At 56.4% G+C, this 22,065-nt stretch overlaps 2 protein-coding genes across 2 annotated transcripts in view; one reads left to right on the top strand and one right to left on the bottom strand.

Moving 5' to 3' along the window:
- Nucleotides 1-18,080, top strand: part of HSPG2 (heparan sulfate proteoglycan 2) — a 141,422-nt gene extending 123,342 nt beyond the window's left edge. The window contains exons 79-104 of the mRNA XM_011934064.1: nucleotides 74-269; nucleotides 540-719; nucleotides 1,000-1,260; nucleotides 3,072-3,276; nucleotides 4,429-4,526; nucleotides 5,125-5,391; nucleotides 6,145-6,254; nucleotides 6,456-6,603; nucleotides 6,686-6,802; nucleotides 7,465-7,576; nucleotides 8,277-8,421; nucleotides 8,511-8,610; nucleotides 8,748-8,857; nucleotides 8,982-9,090; nucleotides 10,028-10,126; nucleotides 10,511-10,732; nucleotides 11,037-11,281; nucleotides 11,687-11,858; nucleotides 11,961-12,083; nucleotides 12,193-12,249; nucleotides 15,560-15,635; nucleotides 15,724-15,802; nucleotides 15,963-16,033; nucleotides 16,135-16,218; nucleotides 16,618-16,721; nucleotides 16,849-18,080. Of these exons, the coding sequence (XP_011789454.1) occupies nucleotides 74-269; nucleotides 540-719; nucleotides 1,000-1,260; nucleotides 3,072-3,276; nucleotides 4,429-4,526; nucleotides 5,125-5,391; nucleotides 6,145-6,254; nucleotides 6,456-6,603; nucleotides 6,686-6,802; nucleotides 7,465-7,576; nucleotides 8,277-8,421; nucleotides 8,511-8,610; nucleotides 8,748-8,857; nucleotides 8,982-9,090; nucleotides 10,028-10,126; nucleotides 10,511-10,732; nucleotides 11,037-11,281; nucleotides 11,687-11,858; nucleotides 11,961-12,083; nucleotides 12,193-12,249; nucleotides 15,560-15,635; nucleotides 15,724-15,802; nucleotides 15,963-16,033; nucleotides 16,135-16,218; nucleotides 16,618-16,721; nucleotides 16,849-17,021 (3,663 nt within the window). The 3' untranslated portion in view covers nucleotides 17,022-18,080. The remainder of the gene's footprint in view (nucleotides 1-73; nucleotides 270-539; nucleotides 720-999; nucleotides 1,261-3,071; nucleotides 3,277-4,428; nucleotides 4,527-5,124; nucleotides 5,392-6,144; nucleotides 6,255-6,455; nucleotides 6,604-6,685; nucleotides 6,803-7,464; nucleotides 7,577-8,276; nucleotides 8,422-8,510; nucleotides 8,611-8,747; nucleotides 8,858-8,981; nucleotides 9,091-10,027; nucleotides 10,127-10,510; nucleotides 10,733-11,036; nucleotides 11,282-11,686; nucleotides 11,859-11,960; nucleotides 12,084-12,192; nucleotides 12,250-15,559; nucleotides 15,636-15,723; nucleotides 15,803-15,962; nucleotides 16,034-16,134; nucleotides 16,219-16,617; nucleotides 16,722-16,848) is intronic.
- LDLRAD2 (low density lipoprotein receptor class A domain containing 2) overlaps nucleotides 17,104-22,065 on the bottom strand; it is a 16,448-nt gene continuing 11,486 nt past the window's right edge. Inside the window, exons 4-5 of the mRNA XM_011934065.1 lie at nucleotides 18,714-18,875; nucleotides 17,104-18,600 (exon numbers count right to left, since the gene is read on the bottom strand). Of these exons, the coding sequence (XP_011789455.1) occupies nucleotides 18,398-18,600; nucleotides 18,714-18,875 (365 nt within the window). The 3' untranslated portion in view covers nucleotides 17,104-18,397. The remainder of the gene's footprint in view (nucleotides 18,601-18,713; nucleotides 18,876-22,065) is intronic.

A 22,065-nucleotide genomic window follows, 5' to 3' on the forward strand; every position in this document is an offset into this window, starting at 1 on the left:
CAAGCCAGAGCTGTGACTGACATCAAAGTCCCCACTCAGTACCCACATAACCAGCCTGCTTGCTTTCTCCCAGATTTCATCAGCTAAACCATCAGATGCGGGCACTTACGTGTGCCTTGCTCAGAATGCACTGGGCACAGCACAGAAGCAGGTGGAGGTGATTGTGGACACGGGCGCCATGGCCCCCGGGGCCCCTCAGGTCCAAGCTGAAGAAGCTGAGCTGACTGTGGAGGCTGGACACACGGCCACCTTGCGCTGCTCAGCCACAGGTGTGGCCAGGGACTGGCACATAGGGCTGGCAGGGCGGGGATGCCCTGGGGTCTGAAATGTAGACACATGTGATCTAGAGATGATGTCATGCCCAGGGATGGGGATTACGGGGAGACCGTGTTGCTAGCATCCCCCAGTGATGGCTGAGGAACCCAGCTGGGGTCCCATAGAGGGACAAGATTACCCAGGGCCCTTCCTCACCACAGCCACCCTCTGCGGCTCCCTGAGGTAGCCCAGCGACTTCTGTCATCTTCCATTCAACTCCACAGGCAGCCCCGCGCCCACCATCCACTGGTCCAAGCTGCGTTCCCCACTACCCTGGCAGCACCGGCTGGAAGGTGACACACTCATCATACCCCGGGTAGCCCAGCAGGACTCGGGCCAGTACATCTGCAATGCCACCAGCCCTGCTGGGCACACTGAGGCCACCATCATCCTGCACGTGGAGAGTAAGGCCTCATCCCTTCTTTGTCTGCACCAAATGGAGATCTGAGCCCCCCAACGAGGCTCCACCCCACACAGAACCCCAGGAACCCCATCCAGAGGTCTCCAGGCACAGCAGGCTCCCAGAGCCTGCCCTTGCCTGACACCCCGCCTGGGACCTTTGCTTTCCTTATCCCCGGTCCTCTGGGCTCACCATTCAGTTTTCCTGGACACCTGGATCCAACGACCTGCTGCCATTCTGACCTTTGCCCTCCCCCATCCTGACGTCTATGTCCCCCTACCCAGGCCCACCGTATGCCACCACGGTCCCAGAGCACGCTTCAGTGCAGGCAGGGGAGACGGTACAGCTCCAGTGCCTGGCTCACGGGACACCCCCACTCACCTTCCAGTGGAGCCGCGTGGGCAGCAGCCTTCCTGGGAGGGCTACTGCCAGGAACGAGCTGCTGCACTTTGAGCGTGCAGCCCCTGAGGACTCAGGCCGCTACCGCTGCCGGGTCACCAACAAGGTGGGCTCAGCCGAGGCCTTTGCCCAGCTGCTTGTCCAAGGTAAGCGGCCCCGGCTCAGGGTTTAAGGGGGTCACCTTTCCTCTTGGCCCTTCGATGACCCAGCTAGGCAAACTCAGGTGGGAAGGCCTCCCTCCATAACCCCACCTGGAATGCCCTCATCTCCCCTGCTCTCCAGGGCCCAAGGCAGGTCCAGAAAGCCCTCCATCACATGTGCTCAGCTCCTCTAGCTCTCACGACTGCTCCCCACCTTTGGCACAGCCCTAGCACTGCCGAAGGAAACCATTCTGTGTACATAAGCACCCCAGCCAGCCTCCGCTGCCAGGCAGTGAGAATGCTCAGGGCAGGGCCTGGACCCGGGCATCTCAGCAGCCGTGGGCTTAATTGAGGGCGACACGGCCCAGGATGGGCTGGGTAAATGCTAACAGGGACAACAGTGAATGAGTGACAGGAGCGCCCACCCCTGGCACCCCCAGGGCTTCAGTGGCTCTTCAGAAGGCCCAGCATTTCCATGGCCTCCTGCATCAATGATACAAATGAGGGCTTTTGGGCCCAAACTCTTGAAGTAGCATAGCATGTAGCCCTCTGGTCACAGGCCTGGATTGTGGACTCAGACCTGGGTTCAAAGCATAGCTTGGCCATTTGCTGGCTGTGCATCCTTGGCCAAGTCACTGAACCTTTCTGAGCCTCAGTTTCTTTTTTTTTTTCCTTTTTTTTTTTGAGGCAGAATCTCACTCTGTCACCCAGGCTGGAGTGCAGTGGCGTGATCTCGGCTCACTGCAACCTCCACCTCCTGGGTTCAAGCAATTTTCGTGCCTCAGCCTCCCAAGTAGCTGGGACTACAGGCGTGCACCACCATGCTTGGCTAATTTTTGTGTTTTTAGTAGAGAAGAGGATTTGCCATGTTGGCCAGGCTGGTCTTGAACTCCTGACCTCAAGTGATCCACCCACCTCAGCCTCCCAAAGTGCTGGGATTATAAGAGTGAGCCACCACGCTCGGCCTGAGCCTCAGTTTATCTGTAAAGTGGAGAGAACAATGCCAGCCACGTAGGCTGAGTTGGAAAGGTACACAGAGGTAACACAGATGTAAAACTGTGGTTCACAGTAGGCACTTAGTAAATGGGGACAATATGCATCTGCCCCCGCCGCCCATCTGTCCCCTGCACGTGTAGGTGTCTTTGCCATGGCCAAGTCCCTGGATTCTCTTATTTAAACTGCAGGCAGAATAGGCTTTGCTGTCCTTCCTTAAAATGTCTGAGTCTGGCCGGGCGCAGTGGCTCACGCCTGTAATCCTAGCACTTTGGGAGGCCGAGGCGGGCGAATTGCCTGAGCTCAGGAGTTCGAGACCAGCCTGGACAACATGGTGAAACCCCGTCTCTACTAAAATACAAAAATAAAAATAAAAAATTAGCCGGGCGTGGTGGCGGGCGCCTGTAGTCCCAGCTACTCGGGAGGCTGAGGCAGGAGAATCTCTTGAGCCCAGGAGGCAGAGGTTGCAGTGAGCCGAGATCGTGCCACTGCACTCCAGCCTGGGGACAGAGCAAGACTCCATCTCAAAAAAAAAAAAAAAAGTCTGAGTCCCTCGCACTCTTTTCGTGGCCTACCCTCCCCACCCAGAAGTGAGGAGCTGTGGAAACAGAGCCCAGCTCTCCACAGCCCTTATCCGTGTTGGCAGAATGGCGGCTGCGAGTGCAGATGAATGAATCTGCCACTGAAGGGGATTTTTTCCCTGGTCAGAGAGGCTATCAGGGGAACATTCCTTGAATGTTGGGCTGGGGATTTCCTGGATCCCTGGAGGGGCATCAGGGACTTCACACACATGTACCTGCAGAACCTCATACGTGTCCCCGCAGGCCCTCCCGGCTCTCTCCCTGCCACCTCCATCCCAGCAGGGTCCACGCCCACCGTGCAGGTCACTCCTCAGCTAGAGACCAAGAGCATCGGGGCCAGCGTTGAATTCCACTGTGCTGTGCCCAGCGACCGGGGTACCCAGCTCCGTTGGTTCAAGGAAGGGGGTCAGCTGCCTCCGGGTCACAGCGTGCAGGATGGGGTACTCCGGTGAGTGGGTCCAGGGGTAGGACTGGACTTGGGCAGCACAGCCCAAGGCTCACAGTGAGCAGAGTTAAAGCACCTGCCCCAGGGGGCGTAACATGAAGCATTGTCCTTGGACACATCATTTTACCTCTCTGAGCCTCAGTGTTCTCAGCTGTACAATGGGTTATATAAGACTGAATGAGGCTGGGCACGGTGGCTCACGCCTGTAATCCCAGCACTTTGGGAGGCCGAGGCTGGTGGATCACCTGAGGTCAGGAGTTTGAGACCAGCCTGGCCAGCATGGCTAAACCCTGTCTCTACTAAAAATACAAAAATTAGCTGGGCATGGTAGCGGTCACCTATAATCCCAACTACTTGGGAGGCTGAGACTGGAGAATTGCTTGAACCCAGGAGGCAGAAGTTGCAGTGAGCTGAGATCGTACCATTGCACTTCAGCCTGGGCGACAAGAGCAAAACTCTATCTCAAAAAGAAAATTCAAGACTGAAAGATTATCTAAAGCACTTGCACAGTGCTTGGTGCTTGGAAGGCCTTCAGTAAACAGTGGCCCATTCATATTTATTATTAGTGGAGGAAAGAGAACAGACCCTGGGGCCAGAAATGTACAAATGACCCCAGATCTCAGCTCTGCTGCTTGATAATTGTAATCTTGAGCCCTAGACCGTAAGGTCTTTGTCCAAAATGGGTGGGGTGCCCCCAACCTGCCTGCCTACCTCTAGTGGTTATTGGGAAACTAGAATGCAACACTTTGTGCTGTTCTTTGTCAGTTTTTAACGCCCATACAATTGCAAAGCATTCTTTTTTGTTTTTTGACACAGAGTCTCACTATGTCACCCAGGCTGGAGTGCAATAGTGCAATCTCGGCTCACTGCAACCTCCGCCTCCTGGGTTCAAGCGATTCTCATGCCTCAGTCTCCTGAGTATCTGGGATTATAGGCATGTGCCACCACGCCTGGCTAATTTTTGTATTTTTAGTAGAGACGGGGTTTCACCATGTTGGCCAGGTTGGTCTCGAGCTCCTGATCTCAAGTGATCCACCTGCCTCAGCCTCCCGAAGTGCTGGGATTACAGGCGTGAGCCGCCGCCCCCGGCCCAATTGCAAAGCATTCTATCAAATGTTTTCATTTTCCTGATGTCTTATTATTTTTTCTTTATAGAATCCAGAACTTGGACCAGAGCTGTCAAGGGACATATATTTGCCAGGCCCATGGACCTTGGGGGCAGGCCCAGGCCAGTGCCCAGCTGGTTGTCCAAGGTAGGAGGGTGGCTTCAGGCCTCTGCTAAGAGCAGGGAACAGAGATGAGAAAGGGAGAGAGGCACAGGGCCCAGACCCTATTCCCCGGGAATCCCCCTAAATGTGTCAGAATAAAGAGAAATATTCTATTTTGCTTAGCTTGTGTCTAGCATAGAGTAAAAGGGGCTTGATAAATATTTCAAGGGAGGGAAGAAGGGTATGGGTGGAGTGTGTGAGTGCTCAGATGAACCGATGAAGATTGAATCAGCGTGAACTGGGCACGGTGGAACACACCTGTGGTCCCAGCTACTCAGGAGGCTAAATTGGGAGCATTGCTTGAGCGCATGAGTTCTGGGTGGCAGTGAGCTGTGATCACACCTGTAAATACAGCCAAGACCCTGTCTCTAAAAAAAACAAAAGAATAAGTGGACACGTGAGTGAGTAAATGCATAAGACCTGACAAGTGAGCGTGTTTGTGAGTGAATGCATGAAAAAGTGAATGAGGAACGAATGAATGCTGGAGCTTCAGTGCTCACCTTTCCTTGGGCAGTCTATGGCCTCCCTCGGGCCAGGCCTGCAGTGACTGATCTCACTGGACCTCCTCCCCCCTCCTCCCCAGCCCTGCCCTCGGTGCTCATCAACATCCGGACCTCTGTGCAGACCGTGGTGGTCGGCCACGCCGTGGAGTTCGAGTGTCTAGCACTGGGTGACCCCAAGCCTCAAGTGACATGGAGCAAAGTTGGAGGGCACCTGCGGCCTGGCATTGTGCAGAGCGGAGGCGTCGTCAGGATCGCCCACGTAGAGCTGGCTGATGCGGGACAGTATCGCTGTACTGCCACCAACGCAGCCGGCACCACACAATCCCACGTGCTGCTGCTTGTGCAAGGTGAAGGCTGGTGGGGACTTTTGTTGGGGGACAGTGAGTGGGGCCGGGGCTTCTCCTGCCGTCATCTTCTGCCTGCCTGCTCTGCTCTTCCTTTCTGTTCGCTTGGGATATTTTCCACTGTGTGTATTTAAGGGGCAGGTTTCATAACAGGTGGCAGCAGCAGGGGATAAAAGTGAGATTCCCCCAGGGTAGCCTGGAACGTACAGGGAGAGAGCCAGGCCATAGAGCATCAAGAAGAAAAAAGAAACCTTGTCCTCATCGGCAGGGAGTGCCTGCTCTGCTGGGAGAGACCTGCAGCATGGTCTGAGGGCAGAGACATAACCCAGACAACAAACAGACCTAACAGAGAGTAAAACAAGGACAACAGATGCAGGGCAGACACAAACACTGTGTGTTCTTTAAAGGCAGTTGCTTTTTACCCCAAGCCCTGTGACTTGCCTCCAAACTTTCTTACCTATACTGTCCCTAGTACTCACTTCTCAGGTCCCCAGAGGGCTGCACAATTTTTTGCCCAGGCATGTTGAAGAGGTCTCAGGCTGTGGAGTGAAATGGATCTGGCCCTGAACCCTGACTCTGCCCAGTGAAGAGCAAACAGCCACTTTCCCCCTCTAAGCCATAATTTCCTCATCTGTGAAATGGAATGTAGTGGCTCCCTTCAAGGGGTGATATGAGGATGACATGAATCAGGGTGCAGGCTGGGCACACATCTGTGACTGTCATGTTGATGGCCTATGTCTCTTCCATGCCTCTCAGCCTTGCCCCAGATCTCAATGCCTCAAGAAGTCCGTGTGCCTGCTGGTTCTGCAGCTGTCTTCCCCTGCATAGCCTCAGGCTACCCCACTCCTGACATCAGCTGGAGCAAGGTAGGCACTGGAGAGGGAACCAGCAGGCATCCCTGGGGGGCTGGGACCAGGTCTGAAGCATCTCAGTGTCCCCAGGACGTGGCACAGGCTTGGCCAAGAGTAAATGCACAATGTTGGAAGGTGGGCCTGAGGCACAGATGGGAGGCAGGCCCCTGGACGTGTGGGCCAAGGCCAGGGCCCTCAGTGCTGGTGCATTTGCAGCTGGATGGCAGCCTGCCACCTGACAGCCGTCTGGAGAACAACATGCTGACGCTGCCCTCAGTCCGACCCCAGGACGCGGGCACCTACGTCTGCACCGCCACTAACCGCCAGGGCAAGGTCAAAGCCTTTGCCCACCTGCAGGTGCCAGGTAAAATACCACCCCCAAGAATTGGCAGTGCCCTGCCCACTCCCTGACTGGCAGGGTCTCCAACTGTGCTCTCTGCTGGCAGAGCGGGTGGTGCCCTACTTCACGCAGACCCCCTACTCCTTCCTACCGCTGCCCACCATCAAGGATGCCTACAGGAAGTTCGAGATCAAGATCACCTTCCGGCCCGACTCAGCCGATGGTGAGCAGGAGAGTTCATTTGCGGGGTGGACTGGCCTGGGTTGAGGGACCTCATGGAGTAACTGCCATCATGGCTTGAGCCCTGGCTGCCCCTCAGTCCTGCCCCAATCCCTCAGCCCTCCCTCTCCAGAAGCCCCCAGACCTCTGGGCCTCCGCCCTGGCGTACCTTCTCTTGCACCTCCCCGCTTCTCCATCCCTGCCTCTTTGATATCTCCAGCCTCCCCGTGGCTCCTCTGCCACCAGGGCATCACCCCCAGTCCTCCTGTCCCAGCTTCCTTTCCCCATCTCTGCTCCTTCCTCCCTCCCCTGCCTCCATCTCACCCTTTCCTCCTCTCTTTCTCTCGTCTCTTACGGGTCTCTGACTTTCACTGTCCAGGCCTCCTTCTCTACTCGGGTGAGTCTCTGCCTCCCTCTCTCCCTTGAAGGAGACTCCAGTGTGTGTGAAGCAAATTCAGTTTCTTTCTAGGGGCGCTCAGTAAGGCCCTTGCATTTGAGGCACCAGCCCTGAGGTAGTGAGAAGGCCCCGTCTGTGTGAGGAGTGCCAGAGGGAGGGACAGGTTCCGAGAGTGGACAGGCTCAAGAGCTTGGGTCGTTTCTAGGGTGGGGGGGGACGGGGAGCCTGTGGCTGGATGGGAGGCCCCTCACACAGTGGTGCCCATCCAGGGATGCTGCTGTACAACGGGCAGAAGCGAGTCCCAGGGAGCCCCACTAACCTGGCCAACCGGCAGCCCGACTTCATCTCCTTCGGCCTCGTTGGGGGAAGGCCCGAGTTCCGGTGAGACCCCCAGCCCAGCCTCCCCATGTATAGGGGGACTGGACACAGGGGCTTTGGTCTGGCAAGCACTACCCTGGGCTCCATTATACAAAGGAGATCTGGAGAAAGGAGAAAATGTGGCCGTTCCCCTTGGTGACCACCCAATCTGCTGGAGTAGGAATAGTATGCCAGTCAGGTGGAGGAGGGTGCAACCTCAGACTTGGGACTGCTGCAGGCCAGGATTCATTCATTCATTCATTCATTCATTCATTCATGCATCACTTATTTGCTGAGCACCCCATGTGTGCCAGGCACTGAGACAGGTAAAACAAAACAGACCAAATCCTGGCTCTTGTGGGAAGGTGTATTCTCGTTGGGGAAGAATAAACAAGCCATAAACAGAGAAACAAGGTGATCTCAGGGAGAGAGGAGTCCTCAGAGGAACAGGGAGGCCAGGTGCTAGGCTGCAGGGCCCTGAGCCTGGGGTCCCTGTAGGCTGCTCTGGAAAAGCTCCCAGCGAAAGGATGTGGGGAGAGAAGATCTGGGGGATGGGTCGCGGGGTGGGAGGACAAGACAGGGACAGGAACTGGAACAGCCCCAGGGCTGGGACTGCGGGAATTGGTGACATCCCTCCTCGGGGGCCCCGCTGCCCGATGGGCCCCTAGCCCTTCTTCCGAATCCCCTATCCATCTCTCCCGCCCCGGCCTGCCCCACGGAGCAGGTTCGATGCAGGCTCAGGCATGGCCACCATCCGCCACCCCACACCACTGGCCCTGGGCCATTTCCACACCGTGACCCTGCTGCGCAGCCTCACCCAGGGCTCCCTGATTGTGGGTGACCTGGCCCCGGTCAATGGGACCTCCCAGGTGAGACCCAACCCCATCCTACTACTTCCAGCCCTCATCCCGCCCCTGCCCAGCCTCTGTTGCCATTCCTGACTTCCCCACCTCCCCAGGGCAAGTTCCAGGGCCTGGACCTGAACGAGGAGCTCTACCTGGGCGGCTACCCTGACTATGGTGCCATCCCCAAGGCAGGGCTTAGCAGCGGCTTCATAGGTGAGCCCCCTGCCCACCTCCAGCTGAGGCTGGGCCTTACCTGGCTGGCTGGAAGAGCCCTGGATTGCCTGGGAGGGCACCGCAGGTGTGGGCTGGGACACCCTGCCCCGTGCTCATCCTGCCCACTCACCTCCCAGGCTGTGTCCGGGAGCTGCGCATCCAGGGCGAGGAAATCATCTTCCACGACCTCAACCTCACGGCGCACGGCATCTCCCACTGCCCCACCTGTCGGGACCGGCCCTGCCAGGTGACCCCACACCCCACATACCACCTGGCTGCCATGGCCTCCACCCCCAGCCATGGCTGGCCCCTGTGGGGATTATGGGGGGGACTGAATATTCTCGGCCTTATTTCTGGGGGCTGCTTTGCAGAATGGTGGGCAGTGCCATGACTCTGAGAGCAGCAGCTACGTGTGCGTCTGCCCAGCTGGTTTCACCGGGAGCCGCTGTGAGCACTCACAGGCCCTGCACTGCCATCCAGGTACGCACCCCCCAACGCCAGTCGCTGTCACCCCTTTGGAAGCGGGACGGCCAAAAGGAAGGGCCTGCCTCTTCCCTTTGCTGCCTCCCCATTCCCACCACCATCTCCACCACCGGGGCACTTCCACATACCCCACTCTTACCTGAGCACTCACCACTCCTCCCATGTACGCATCCCCCATCTCTGCTACCCAGGGGCCCTCGCCCCATCACGGCTGCTTCCCCTCCTCCATCCCTGCTGACCAAATTCTTACCACTCCCCCACCACCCAGGCACTCCCCCACCCCCAGCCCCATCTTCTTTTTTTTTTGAAACGAAGATTTCGCTCCTGTTGCCCAGGCTGGAGTGCAGTGGCACAATCTCAGCTCACTGCAACTTCTGCCTCTTGGGTTCAAGTGATTCTCCTGCCTCAGCCTCCTGAGTAGCTGCGATTACAAGTGTCCACCGTCACCCCTGGCTAGTTTTTTGTATTTTTAGTAGAGACAGGATTTCACTACATTGGCCATGGCTGGTCTTGAACTCCTGACCTCAGGTGATCCACCTGCCTCGGTCTCCCGAAGTGCTGGGATTACAGGCATAAGCCCCTATGCCCAGCCCCCAGTCCCATCTTATTACCGAGGTGCCCACCCCATTACCCACCACCAGGTGTCCTCCCAACCCAACACTGTTATCCAGGTCCAGTCTCTGAAGAACCCGCGGACACAGAGTCCCTCGACTGCTTCCCCTGCAGTCCTCCCCATGGCCTCTTTTGGCTCCCACCTTGCTCTGCTCAGTTCCCTCCTCCAAGGCCTCCCAGGCAGCCTGAGGCCTCCCAGGAGGCTGGCCTGGCCCTCACTAGCTGAGCCCCCCAGGGTGTGATGGGCAGGGCTCTGGCATCAGGGCCCCCCTCCCTCCAGAGTCACCTCCATGTCCTTTTCACTGGCCTTTGTGCCCCCCAGAGGCCTGTGGGCCCGACGCCACCTGTGTGAATAGGCCTGATGGTCGAGGCTACACCTGTCGCTGCCACTTGGGCCGCTCGGGGTTACGGTGTGAGGAAGGTGAGTGGAGCCAGGCCAGTGACCCTCAGGGTCCCAGTGTCAGCCGGGGAGGCTGGGTGGGGCACTCTGAAGCTGTGATGGGCCCCTGCGGGTGATAAAACGATACCCGATCCAGAGGATCTCAAAGTCACCTGGTCATGTGTCTGCCCAGGCTGAATCCCTTAGTGAGGGCCCCCAGAGAGGACCCCTGTCATATTAGAGATCCTCCCAGGCCAGTCTACAAGGGCAGGGGGCTCCTATGCCACTGTAGCTGGTGCCAGCTGGTCCTGAGCCTCTGGGCCTGGGGAGTGAGGCAGGCAAGGATCCCAGAGGAAGGCAGAGTAGCTGGACCCCACCCAAGGGTCCAGGATCCCCACTTCCTTAGCTGAGCTGTGGCTGCTGCAGGTGTAACGGTGACCACCCCCTCGCTGTCGGGTGCTGGCTCCTACCTGGCGCTGCCCGCTCTCACCAACACACACCACGAGCTACGCCTGGACGTGGAGTTCAAGCCACTCGCCCCTGACGGGGTCCTGCTGTTCAGCGGGGGAAAGAGCGGGCCTGTGGAGGACTTCGTGTCCCTGGCGATGGTGGGCGGCCACCTGGAATTCCGCTACGAGCTGGGGTCAGGTAGGCACCCAGCACCAAATGCGGGGCTCTGTACGCCAAGCCTTGTGCCCCCCTCAGCTCTCCAAGCCCCAGGGAGGCGTGGGGGGGATAAATGCAGGGATCAGGCCGAGTCCCCTCTTCCCATGCCTTTCGTCTCTGTGTCACTTGAGGCCAGTCCCTAGCCCTCTCTGAGCCGTGGGCTCCTCATCTGGAATACAGAAAGCTGTAGGGCATTCCCTATCTGCTCAGGGCCCTGTTTGTGGTGGAGAGGGCAGGGAGCCCCGTGTGCCCCCATGTGCCCAACCCTGCCTGGTATCCTCCCCAGGGCTGGCTGTTCTGCGGAGCGCCGAGCCGCTGGCCCTGGGCCGCTGGCACCGCGTGTCTGCAGAGCGTCTCAACAAGGACGGCAGCCTGCGGGTGAATGGTGGACGCCCTGTGCTGCGCTCCTCGCCTGGCAAGAGCCAGGGCCTCAACCTGCACACCCTGCTCTACCTGGGGGGTGTGGAGCCTTCCGTGCCACTGTCCCCAGCCACCAACATGAGCGCTCACTTCCGCGGCTGTGTGGGCGAGGTAAGAGGAGCCTCCTCAGGACAAGTGGAGGGGAGGGGTGCCAAACCTTGCGCCTCCCTCGGCTCTCCAAGCACCTTGGCACCGTGCCCCTCCACCTGTAACCACCCATGGGCCCTGGGCCAGGATGCTGTACCTCTGAGCCTCAGTTTCCTCCTCTGTAAAATGGGCATGATCACACGTACCTTGAAGGGTTGGGCAGAGGATTGTCTGCACGGACGGATGAATGTTTCTGGCACAGTAGGCACTCAACTCCTGTGCCTCCCTCCCCACACCGAGAATCCATGCTGCCACTCAGGGCCCAATGCGGGCTCCCAGCTGTCCTCTGCTGTATTCTTCTCCCTGCTGGTACACCTGGGCCTCTGCCTCCCATGCTCCTTTAGTCCCTCAGTGTCCCTGTCCCCACAGGTGTCAGTGAATGGCAAACGGCTGGACCTCACCTACAGTTTCCTAGGCAGCCAGGGCATCGGGCAGTGCTATGACAGCTCCCCATGTGAGCGCCAACCATGCCAACATGGTGCCACGTGCATGCCCGCTGGCGAGTATGAGTTCCAGTGCCTGTGTCGAGATGGATTCAAAGGTGGGAAAGCCTGCCCAGGGCACCGGAGGGGAGGGGCACAGGTGGTCAGCAACACCTCCAGCCCATGCCCACCCACCCACTCGCCTCTGCCCTGGTCCGCAGGAGACCTGTGTGAGCACGAGGAGAACCCCTGCCAGCTCCGTGAACCTTGTTTGCATGGGGGCACCTGCCAGGGCACCCGCTGCCTCTGCCTCCCTGGCTTCTCTGGCCCACGCTGCCAACAAGGTACCCAGGCCTGGCTTCTCTCCACTTCATCTCTGTCTTGGGGCCCGGGGCTCGACATAGTACCCACGGGTGTCTGTGCCCACCAACTGGACCCTGCCCTTATCCATAGGCTCTGGACATGGCATAGCAGAGTCCGACTGGCATCTTGAAGGCAGCGGCGGCAATGGTGAGTACTTGCCATGGTCTCCTCCCCAGCTTCAGCCTCAACTCACTCTTCCAGTTACCCCACACCCTCAGTTCTGGCCTGTAAGCAAAACAGCCCTATATGAGGAGCTTGCTGGGCAGAGAGACAGAATGAAGACCACAGCCATGTGGAGCTGGGGCCTGCCCCACACTTACCGGCTGGATGACCTTGGGCAGGCCTTTGAAACCACTCTGACCTCAGTTTCCTCCTCTGTATTCATGTGTTCAGTCAACAAACTATTGCGTGCCCATCCTTGCCCTGGGAGCAGGAAATATATGAGAGGCCGAGGCAGGCGGATCATGAGGTCAGGAGATCGAGACCATGGTGAAAACTGGTCTCTATTAAAAATACAAAAAATTTGCCAGGCGCGGTGGCAGGTGTCCATAGTCCCGGCTACTCGGAGGCTGAGGCAGGAGAATGGCGTGAAGCCAGGAGGCGGAGCTTACAGTGAGCCATGATCGCGCCACTGCACTCCAGCCTAGGCGACAGAGCGAGACTCCGTCTCAAGAAAAATAAAATAAAATAAAAGAAGCATAAAGCAAGACCCTCCTTCCCAAGAATTCCACCGTCTGCCGAAAAGCTAAGGAAACAGTCAAGAGTGAATGCTGATTGAATGTTTACGGGCACTGTGCTAATCCCTTTACAGAGACATCTCTTCTTATGTATCACTAATATCATAGGTGAGGCAGTGGTATAGTGGTTAAGAGTATAGACTTGGAGCCAGCCTGCTTGGGTTCAAATCCTAGCTCTCCCACTTACTCCTGTGGAACTTCGGGTGAGTCACTTAACCTCTCTGTGCCCCATATAAAATGGAGATGAGTAACATCTTTCCCTAATGATCTGGATAAACTTTTATGTGAGAGTAAAATTACTTAGTGCATTTGGTGGAGTCTTGCTCTGTCGCCCAGGCCAGAGTGCAGTTGCCCAATCTCGGCTCACTGCAACCTCCGCCTCCCAGATTTAAGTGATTCTGCTGCCTCAGCTTCCTAAGTAGCTGGGATTACAGGTGCCTGCCACCACACCCAGCTAATTTTTGTACTTTTTGTAGAGATGGGATTTCACCATGTTGGCCAGGCTGGTCTCTAACTCCTGACCTCAGGTGATCTGCCCCCCTCAGTCCCCTAAAGTGCTGGAAATACGGGCATAAGCCACCACACCTGGCCACTTAGTCCTCTTTAAATGCCTAGAACAATTTCTGGTACAGAGTCAGTACAGAATGTTAGCTGTTGTTAATATTATATTCAGCTGGCTGGGTGTGGTGGCTCACACCTGTAATCCCAGCACTTTGGGATGCTGAAGCGGGCAGATCACCTGAGGTCGGGAATTTGACACCAGCCTGACCAACATGGAAAAACCCCGTCTCTACTAAAAATGCAAAATTAGCTGGGCATGGTGGCACATGCCTGTAATCCCAGCTACTCCGGGGGCTGAGGCAGGAGAACCTGGGAAGTGGAGGTTGCAGTGAGCCAAGATCGCACCATTGCAGTCCAGCCTGGGCAACAAGAGTGAGACTCCCTCTCAAAAAAAAAAAAAAAATACTATATTCAGCTGGGCGTGGTGACTGACGCCTATAATCCCAGCAGTTTGGGAGGCTGTGGCGGGCAGATTGCTTGAGCCCAGGAGTTCTATACCAGCCTGGGCAATATGGCGAAATCCTGTACAAAAAGTAGCTGGGCGTGGTGGTGCTCATCTATGGTCCCAGCTACTTGAGAGACAGGCAGGAGGATCACTTGAGCCCAGGAGTTCAAGATCAACCTGGGCAACACAGGGAGACCTCATCTCTACAAAAAATTTAAGAATTAGCTGGGTGTGGTGCACATGGCTGTGGTCCCAGCTGAGGCAGAAGGATCACTTGAGCCCAGAGGTTGAGGCTGTAGTGAGCTAAGATTGTGTCACTGCACTCCAGCCTGGGCAACAGACCAAGACCCTGTCTCAAAAAAATAAAAAATAAGGCTGGGCGCGGTGGCTCACACCTGTCATCCCAACACTTTGGGAGGCCAAGGTGGGTGGATCACCTGAGATCAGGAGTTCGAGACCAGCCTGGCCAACATGGCGAAACACCATCTCTACTAAAAGTACAAAAATTAGCCGGGCGTGGTGGTGTGCACCTGTAGTCCCAGCTACTTGGGAGGCCAAGGCAGAAGAATTGCTTGAACCTGGGAGGTGGAGGTTGTAGTGAACCAAGATTATGCCACTGCACTCCAGCCTGGGCCATGGAGCAAGACTCCATCTCAAAACAATAAATAAAATAAGACATATCTATATATAATCTTCATTCATAGGGTTGTCGTAAGGATTGAGTTAAATGCAATGGTGTCTGTGGCTGGATGGGACACTCCCCGCACAGGCACATCGTAGGTGCTTGGTAAATGTCAGCCGTTCTCCTCATCATTTGGCAGAGGGTAGCAGAGGGTCCCCTACTCTTGCCCCCTGCCAGAGCTACTATGGCCAGTGCCAGCCTGTAGGATGGGTCGTGAGCAGATAGGGCTGGGGGTGGTAGAGCCACACACAGTATGGGCATCAGGGCTAAAAGGTCCAGGTTGCAATCTTAGTTCCCCCCACATCCTGGGCCAGTCACTCGCCTGAGCCTGCCTGCCCATCTGTAAGATGGAGGGAACACCAAGGCTCTGAACCGTTTATTGCCGTGGTCCAAGGTGACCAACCGTCCCAGTAGCTCCAGACGGAGGAGTTTCTTGGGATGTGGGACTTTCAGGGCTAAAGCCAGACAGAACTTGGCAAGTAGAATGGCGGGTCACCTGACATGGATCCTGTTGACTGCACAAAATAAAATAAAAATGCATTGATTTAAGGAAAGCAAGTATGCTGAAGTAAAGTAATCAAACCATTTTTTAAGTTTTCTGACTTGCTCTATATGTGCTTCTTTATTAATATATCAAATAACGAGATCGGGTGGTCTCAGTAGCTACCACAGTTTCAAAGCAGCAATATGTGTAAATGATTATTTTGAAATATTTGCAGCTACTGTAATGTGATAAGCAAATACTAGTAACAAAGTTGCAGGTCCTACCACTACTACTTTGGTTTCTTGCCTACATCTCATTGAAAGAACTGCTCAATTTCAGTGAGAAGTGAGTGAAATTGAGGTGTGATGCTTTCCCATCCAAGGTCACAGGCCCCCTGAATTCTGTCGACAACTCCCTTGGGTCCGCAGGGACTGCAGGCTCAGAGCCCCCTAGTCCTGCATGTTGGCGTGGAGGTGGGGGTCAGTGGAACTGACCGGGGATTGATGCCTGATGTGGCAGGTGTGGCACCATCCCCCTCTCTCCCGCAGATGCCCCTGGGCAGTACGGAGCTTATTTCCATGATGATGGCTTCCTTGCCTTCCCTGGCCGTATCTTCTCCAGGAGGTGAGACTGGTGTTGGGAGAGCCCGTGGGCCTAATGGGGAGGACGGGAATCTGGGACTTCTGTCCCCTCACCCACTCTTCCTCTACAGCCTGCCCGAGGTGCCCGAGACCATCGAGCTGGAGGTTCGGACCAGCACGGCCAATGGCCTCCTGCTCTGGCAGGGTGTGGTGAGTGTGGGCATCTGGCCAGACTCTTGGGGCTCCTGGGGCAGGAAGCTGCCTTCCTGGTGGCCAGAGTGGTGGGGATAGGGGAAAGCGGAGCCTCCTGGCCTCGACAGCCTCCGCTCTCCAGGCTGGGGACCCCAGAGACCCTGTGCTTCCCTGGCAGGAGGTGGGAGAGGCTGGCCGAGGCAAGGACTTCATCAGTCTCGGGCTTCAAGATGGGCACCTTGTCTTCAGGTGGGTCCTAGCACCTGGCCCTTCCTCTCCCTTCCCTGGTCCCAGCACCCCACCCCCCTGTCCTGCCCCAGCTCACACTTCTTGGGCCTGGATGACTACAGGTACCAGCTAGGTAGTGGGGAGGCCCGCCTGGTCTCTGAGGACCCCATCAATGACGGCGAGTGGCACCGGGTGACAGCGCTGCGGTAAGGGACCCTGCCGGGCACTCGGGACGGGGCCCAGTGTTCTGGAGTGGGGCAGGACACCCCCCACCATGGGCAGAGAGGCAGGCATTGAGCTCTGTGGAGACAGAACTTAAAGCCAGGGGAGGGGAGAACCCACCAGCCAGGGCTCAAGCTTCCATCTCGGACTGAAGTCTGCTGGGGGCAAGCGAGCGCCCTCAGGGCAGGAGGAAACCTGGGCGCAGAAACGAGGAAGCTGCCTTCGTGGGGCCTGATCTCTTGTTCAGCGGGGGAAAGAGAGCTTGGGGAACAGGGACAGACTTCTGAGTCTGGAATCTCGGTGCCAGAGGGAGGGGACGCTGTCGTGGCGCTGGGGAGGACTGGGGAGTTTGTGGGAAGGGGTCTGACCCAGGTCCATTGCAGGGAGGGCCGCAGAGGTTCCATCCAGGTCGACGGTGAGGAGCTGGTCAGCGGCCGGTCCCCAGGTCCCAACGTGGCAGTCAATGCCAAGGGCAGCATCTACATTGGTAAGTCTGGGGCTCCTTCTCAGGGCAAGGGCAGGAACAGCACTCCCTTGGGGCTGGAGCTCACCCGGCCTTCCTCGCCTGCTGGGCTGCTGGAGCCCACAAGCCCTGTCCTCTCACCTCCTGGCAGGCGGAGCCCCCGACGTGACCATGCTGACCGGGGGCAGGTTCTCCTCGGGCATCACAGGCTGTGTCAAGAACCTGGTGCTGCACTCGGCCCGACCCGGCGCCCCGCCCCCACAGCCCCTGGACCTGCAGCACCGCGCCCAGGCCGGGGCCAACACACGCCCCTGCCCCTCGTAGGCACCTGCCTGCCCCACACGGACTCCCGGGCCGCGCCCCAGCCCGACAACGTCGAGTATATTATTATTAATATTATTATGAATTTTTGTAAGAAACTGAGGCGATGCCACGCTTTGCTGCTACCGCCCTGGGCTGGACTGGAGGTGGGCACGCCACCCCCACCCACACAGCTGGGCAAAGCCACAGGGCTGGCGGGCAAGACAGGTTTGATGGGAGTAGGCGCCTCAGAAAGCCACCAGGACTTGGGGTCAGGAACAGTGGCTGGGGGGGGCCCAGAACTGCCCCCACTCTCCCCCTACCCACCAATGGAGGCCCCAAGATAGAGCTGGGTGGCCTGTTTCTGCAGCCCTCAGGCAGTTCTCACTCCTAGGAGAGCCAACCTCGGCTTGTAGGCTGGTGCCCCACAGCTACCTGAGACGGGCATCGCAGGAACCTCTGCCACCCACTCAGGACTGGGAATTGTCTTTAGTGCCGGCTGTGGAGCAAAAGGCAGCTCACCCCTGGGCAGGCGGTCCCCATCCCCACCAGCTCGTTTTTCAGCACCCCCACCCACCTCCACCCAGCCCCTGGCACCTCCTCTGGCAGCCTCCCCCCCCACCACGCCCTCCTGGCCTGCATTCCCACCCCCTCCTGCCAGCACACAGCCCGGGGTCCCTCCCTCAGGGGCTGTAAGGGAAAACCCACCCCAACTCTTACCAGGAGCTGCTACAGGCAGAGCCCAGCACTGAGAGGGCCCCGCCCACCGGGCCTTGCCCACCCCAGGCCACACCCCCACTCATCTGGAAGTGAAGGCCCAGGGACTCCTCAGCCACCGCTGGTGCCCAGGAAGAGCTAGTGCCGTGGGTGGGGGAAAGCCGGACTCACAACTGGGAGAGAGAGGAGGGGGATATGACCACCGACCACCCTGCCCCATCTGCGGGAGCCTGAAGATCCAGCTCGAGTGCCATCCTGCCAGTGGCTCCCAGACTGTGGGGTTGGGACGCCTGGCCTCTGTGTCCTAGAAGGGACCCTCCTGTGGTCTTTGTCTTGATTTTTCTTAATAAACGGTGCTATCCCCGCCAGGGGCCTCCCGTGTCTTTGATGAGGACTTCAGTCATTGGAGTCTGTGGGTGGGGCAGAGCAGGGCAGGTGAGATCTGGGGATGAAGCAAGGTGTTTTTAGATCAGTGAGGCTCCCAGACTCCCAACCCTGTGAGGCAGGAATCGTCCTATTTTCTGGAGGGACAGCTGCGTCTCAGAGGGTTAGGAGGCCTGTGCAACATCAGACAGAGCCAAGTTAGAACCCGAAGAGCCTGTCTGACCCCAGAGCCTAGTCTCATTCCCGTGTGCCCAAAGCCCTCTAGGGATGGCCTCCCTGACCCTGGAAGGCTGGGACACTCAGCTGCAGCCCCCTGGGGACACCTGGCTGGGACATGGGTAGCAAATGGCAGAGGCTGTGCTGCAGCGGAAGCGGAGGCCATAGGCACCAGGTTGCCTGGCCAGCCAGCTAGGAGAGCAACAGCACCAGAGGAGGCCCATGAGGAGGCCAGCAGAAGTCAGGAGCATCGAGGAGGCCAGCGCCACCCCTCGGAGCTGGGGTCCTGTGGGAGGAGAAAGTCCAGTCAGGCCTTGGCCTGGGCCCGCTGCCCCTGTCTCCGTCACCTGGAGAGGGACAGGTGTGATTTTGGTGGGGAGAGTAGGAGCAGGGTGTAACCTTCCAAAGCTGCGTCCTGTCTCGTGGGGTCCCTGCCTGCTGGGGGACTCCTCTCAGCTGCAATCCGGAGGGATCCTGCAGACCCAAGAGCTGGAGAAGGAGTCGGAGATCTGGAGGTGTGGTCGTCTGTACTTCCTGTCTCGCTGGGCACCGGAGAGGGGCCTACATGGGAAAGAACAGAACTAGCACACTGAGAACTGCCCTTTCTGGGGCACTTGTGTGTTTCATTCAGTCCTCACAAGACTTCCCTGAGTCTGTCACTCTTTGTGTTTCCATTTTACAGAGAGGTTGTCACTTGCCAAGGTCACTTAGCTGGAAGTGATAGGAGGACTTGAATTCACACGGTCTGGCTCCAGGGCCTAGGGTCTGAGTGGAGCTACTTCTCAAGGAAGAGGGTGTACATGTACTGAGCACTGAGGCAGGGTCTCAGTCTGTCGCCCAGGCTGGAATCCAGTGGCGCGTCACCACTCACTGCAACTTCTGCCTCCCAGGCTCAAGCGATCCTCCCAGCTCAGCCTCCCGAGTAGCTGGGACTACCAGCACGTGCCACCACACCTGGCTAATTTTTTTATTTTTTGTAGAGACAGGATCTCACTATGTTGCCCAAGCTGGTCTCGACTCCTGAGCTCAAGCGATCCACCTGCCTTAGCCTCCCAAAATGCTGGGATTACAGGCATGAGCCACCGTGCCCAGCCGTGAGCATTTTCTGTACATCAAGCACCACACTCTGTGCTGGGCCCTTTACCTATGTATGCAGCTCACAGTTTACGACAACTCTGAAGGGTGAGGTTTATCCCCATTTCACAGATAAGGAAACTGAGCCATAGAGGTTCATTCTTCCATTCATTTGACTAGTATTTCTTGAGCATCTCCTATGCCCCAGGCGTGGCTCTAGCAACTGGGGGATACAACCATAAGCACATGACAAATACGTCTTCATGGAACTGGGAGTTTAGTGTGGGGAGAAACAAAACACGTGAATAGAATTTCGGTCCAAAGGAGACACGTGCTAGTGAGAAAAATTACTCATGTTGGTGGGGGCAGGGCTGCTGCTTTTCTTACTGTGGCAAAGCACATAACATTTACCATTTAACCATGGTTAGGGGTGCAGTTCAGTGGCATTAAATCTATTCTGATAGGGTTTGGATCTGTGTTCGCACCCAAATCACAGGTCAAATTGTAATTCCCAGTGTTGGAGGTGGGGCCTGGTGGGAGGTGATTGGATCATGGGGGTGGATTTCTCATAAATAGTTTAGCACCAACCCCTTGGTGCTGTTCTGATGATAAGTGAGTTCTTGCAAGATCTGGTTTTTAGAAGTGTGCAGTGCCTCCCCACTCTGTCTCTCCTACTCTGGCTGCACCTGCTCCCCTCGCCTTCTGCCAAGATTGTAAGTTTCCTGAGGCATCCCCAGATGCCGAGCAGATGCCAGCATCATGCTTCCTGTACAACCTGCAGAACTGTGATGAGACATTAAACCTCTTTTCTTTATAAATTACCCAGTCTCCAGTGTTTTTTTATAGCAATGTGAGGACGGACTAATACACATTCACACTGGGAAGCCATCACTGGCGTCCATCTCCAGAACTTTGCATCTGCCCAAACTGAAACTCCATCAATTCCATTAACTCCATATCCTCCTTGTCCCCACCTCCCCAGCCCCTGGTGACCATGGCTCTACTTCCTGTCTCTGTGATTTTGACTATTCTAATATGCATATTAGAATATAATAATATATTAACAGTTATTAATAATATAACTTCTTTTTTTTTGAGGAGGAGGAGGAGGAGTTTTGCTCTTGTTGCCCAGGCTGGAGTGCAATAGAGTAATCTCAGCTCACCGCAACCTATGCCTCCTGGGTTCAAGCGATTCTCCTGCCTCAGCCTCTGGAGTAGCTGGGACTACAGGCATGTGCCACCACGCCCGGCTAATTTTGTATTTTTAGTACAAATGGGGTTTCTCCATGTTGGTCAGGCTGGTCTCTACCTCCCGACTACAGGTGATCCGCCCATCTTGGCCTCCCAAAGTGCTGGGATTACAGGCGCAAGCCACTGCACTTGGCCAGGGTTGCTATTTTTATATAAGGGAGTCAGGGAAGAACTTAACTAGAGACCCACCAGGAAGCAAAGGAATGAGCTTGCAATGCAGATCTCAGAAGAAAAGTCTGGTAGAGGACACAGCTACTACAAAGGCCAGAACAAGGCTGGAGTGTGGAGAGGAGGCAGGGCCAGGGAGGAGGTGGGGCCAGGGAGGAGGCAGGGTCGGGAAAGAAGAGACGGGGCCAGGAAATAAGGGGCAGGGCCAGATCGTGCAGGGCTTTCCAGCCTGAGGGAGGCTTTGCCTTTGCTGAGCGAGATGAGGGTTTTGAGCAGGAGAGTGACATAACCTGATTTACTGCTTTAAAAGGTTCCTCTGGCGGGGAAGCATAACTCCCCACTCAAGTGGGCTATATATAGTGACTTCCCAAGAATACAGTGGGGAAAGATGGGGCCAAAAGTAACAGTGGAGAAATCAAGCAGACATGACTTCAGCCGGGCGGTCAAGGTCAGCGTCAACTACCACCCACCACCACCCAACACCAAAGTCATGCTGGGCGTGTGTACCTTTGATATGATGTGATAAAGATGGCATTTCACTTCTGTGAACTGTAACTCCAGTCTTATTATGAGAAAAGTATCAAATAAATCCCAATAGTGGGGCATCCTACAAAATCTCTGAGCAGTACTCACAACTGTCAAGGTCATCAAAAACCAGGAAATCCTGAGAAACTGCCACTGCCAAGGGGAGCCTAAAGAAGCGTGATGACTATTAATGAACATAACATGAGGCTGGGCGCGGAGGGTCACGCCTGTAATCCCAGCACTTTGGGAGGCCAAGGCAGGTGGATCACTTGAGGTCAGGAGTTAGACCAGCCTGGCCAACATGGCGAAACCCCGTCTCTATTAAAAATACAAAAATTAGCTGGGCATGGTGGTGTGTGCCTGTAATCCCAGCTACATGGGAGGCTGAGGCAGGAGAACTGCTTGAACCCGGGAGGCGGAGGTTGCAGTGAGCCGAGATCATGCCACTGCAGTCTATCTAGCCTAGGCAACAGAGCAAGACTCTATCTGAAAAAAAGTAATAAAATAAATAAATAAATAAATAAGTGTAACATGAGATGCTGAATGGGATCCTGGGACAGAAAAAGGACATTAGGCAAAAACTAGGGAAAACTGAATAAACTGTGGACTTTAGTTAATATTGCTTCATTAATTAAAACAGGCCAGGCACGGTGGCTCAAGCCTGTAATCCCAGCACTTTGGGAGGCCGAGACGGGCGGATCACGAGGTCAGGAGATCGAGACCATCCTGGCTA

The sequence above is a fragment of the Colobus angolensis genome, unplaced genomic scaffold (assembly GCF_000951035.1).
Source record: "Colobus angolensis palliatus isolate OR3802 unplaced genomic scaffold, Cang.pa_1.0 Scaffold130, whole genome shotgun sequence".
NCBI lineage: Eukaryota > Metazoa > Chordata > Mammalia > Primates > Cercopithecidae > Colobus > Colobus angolensis.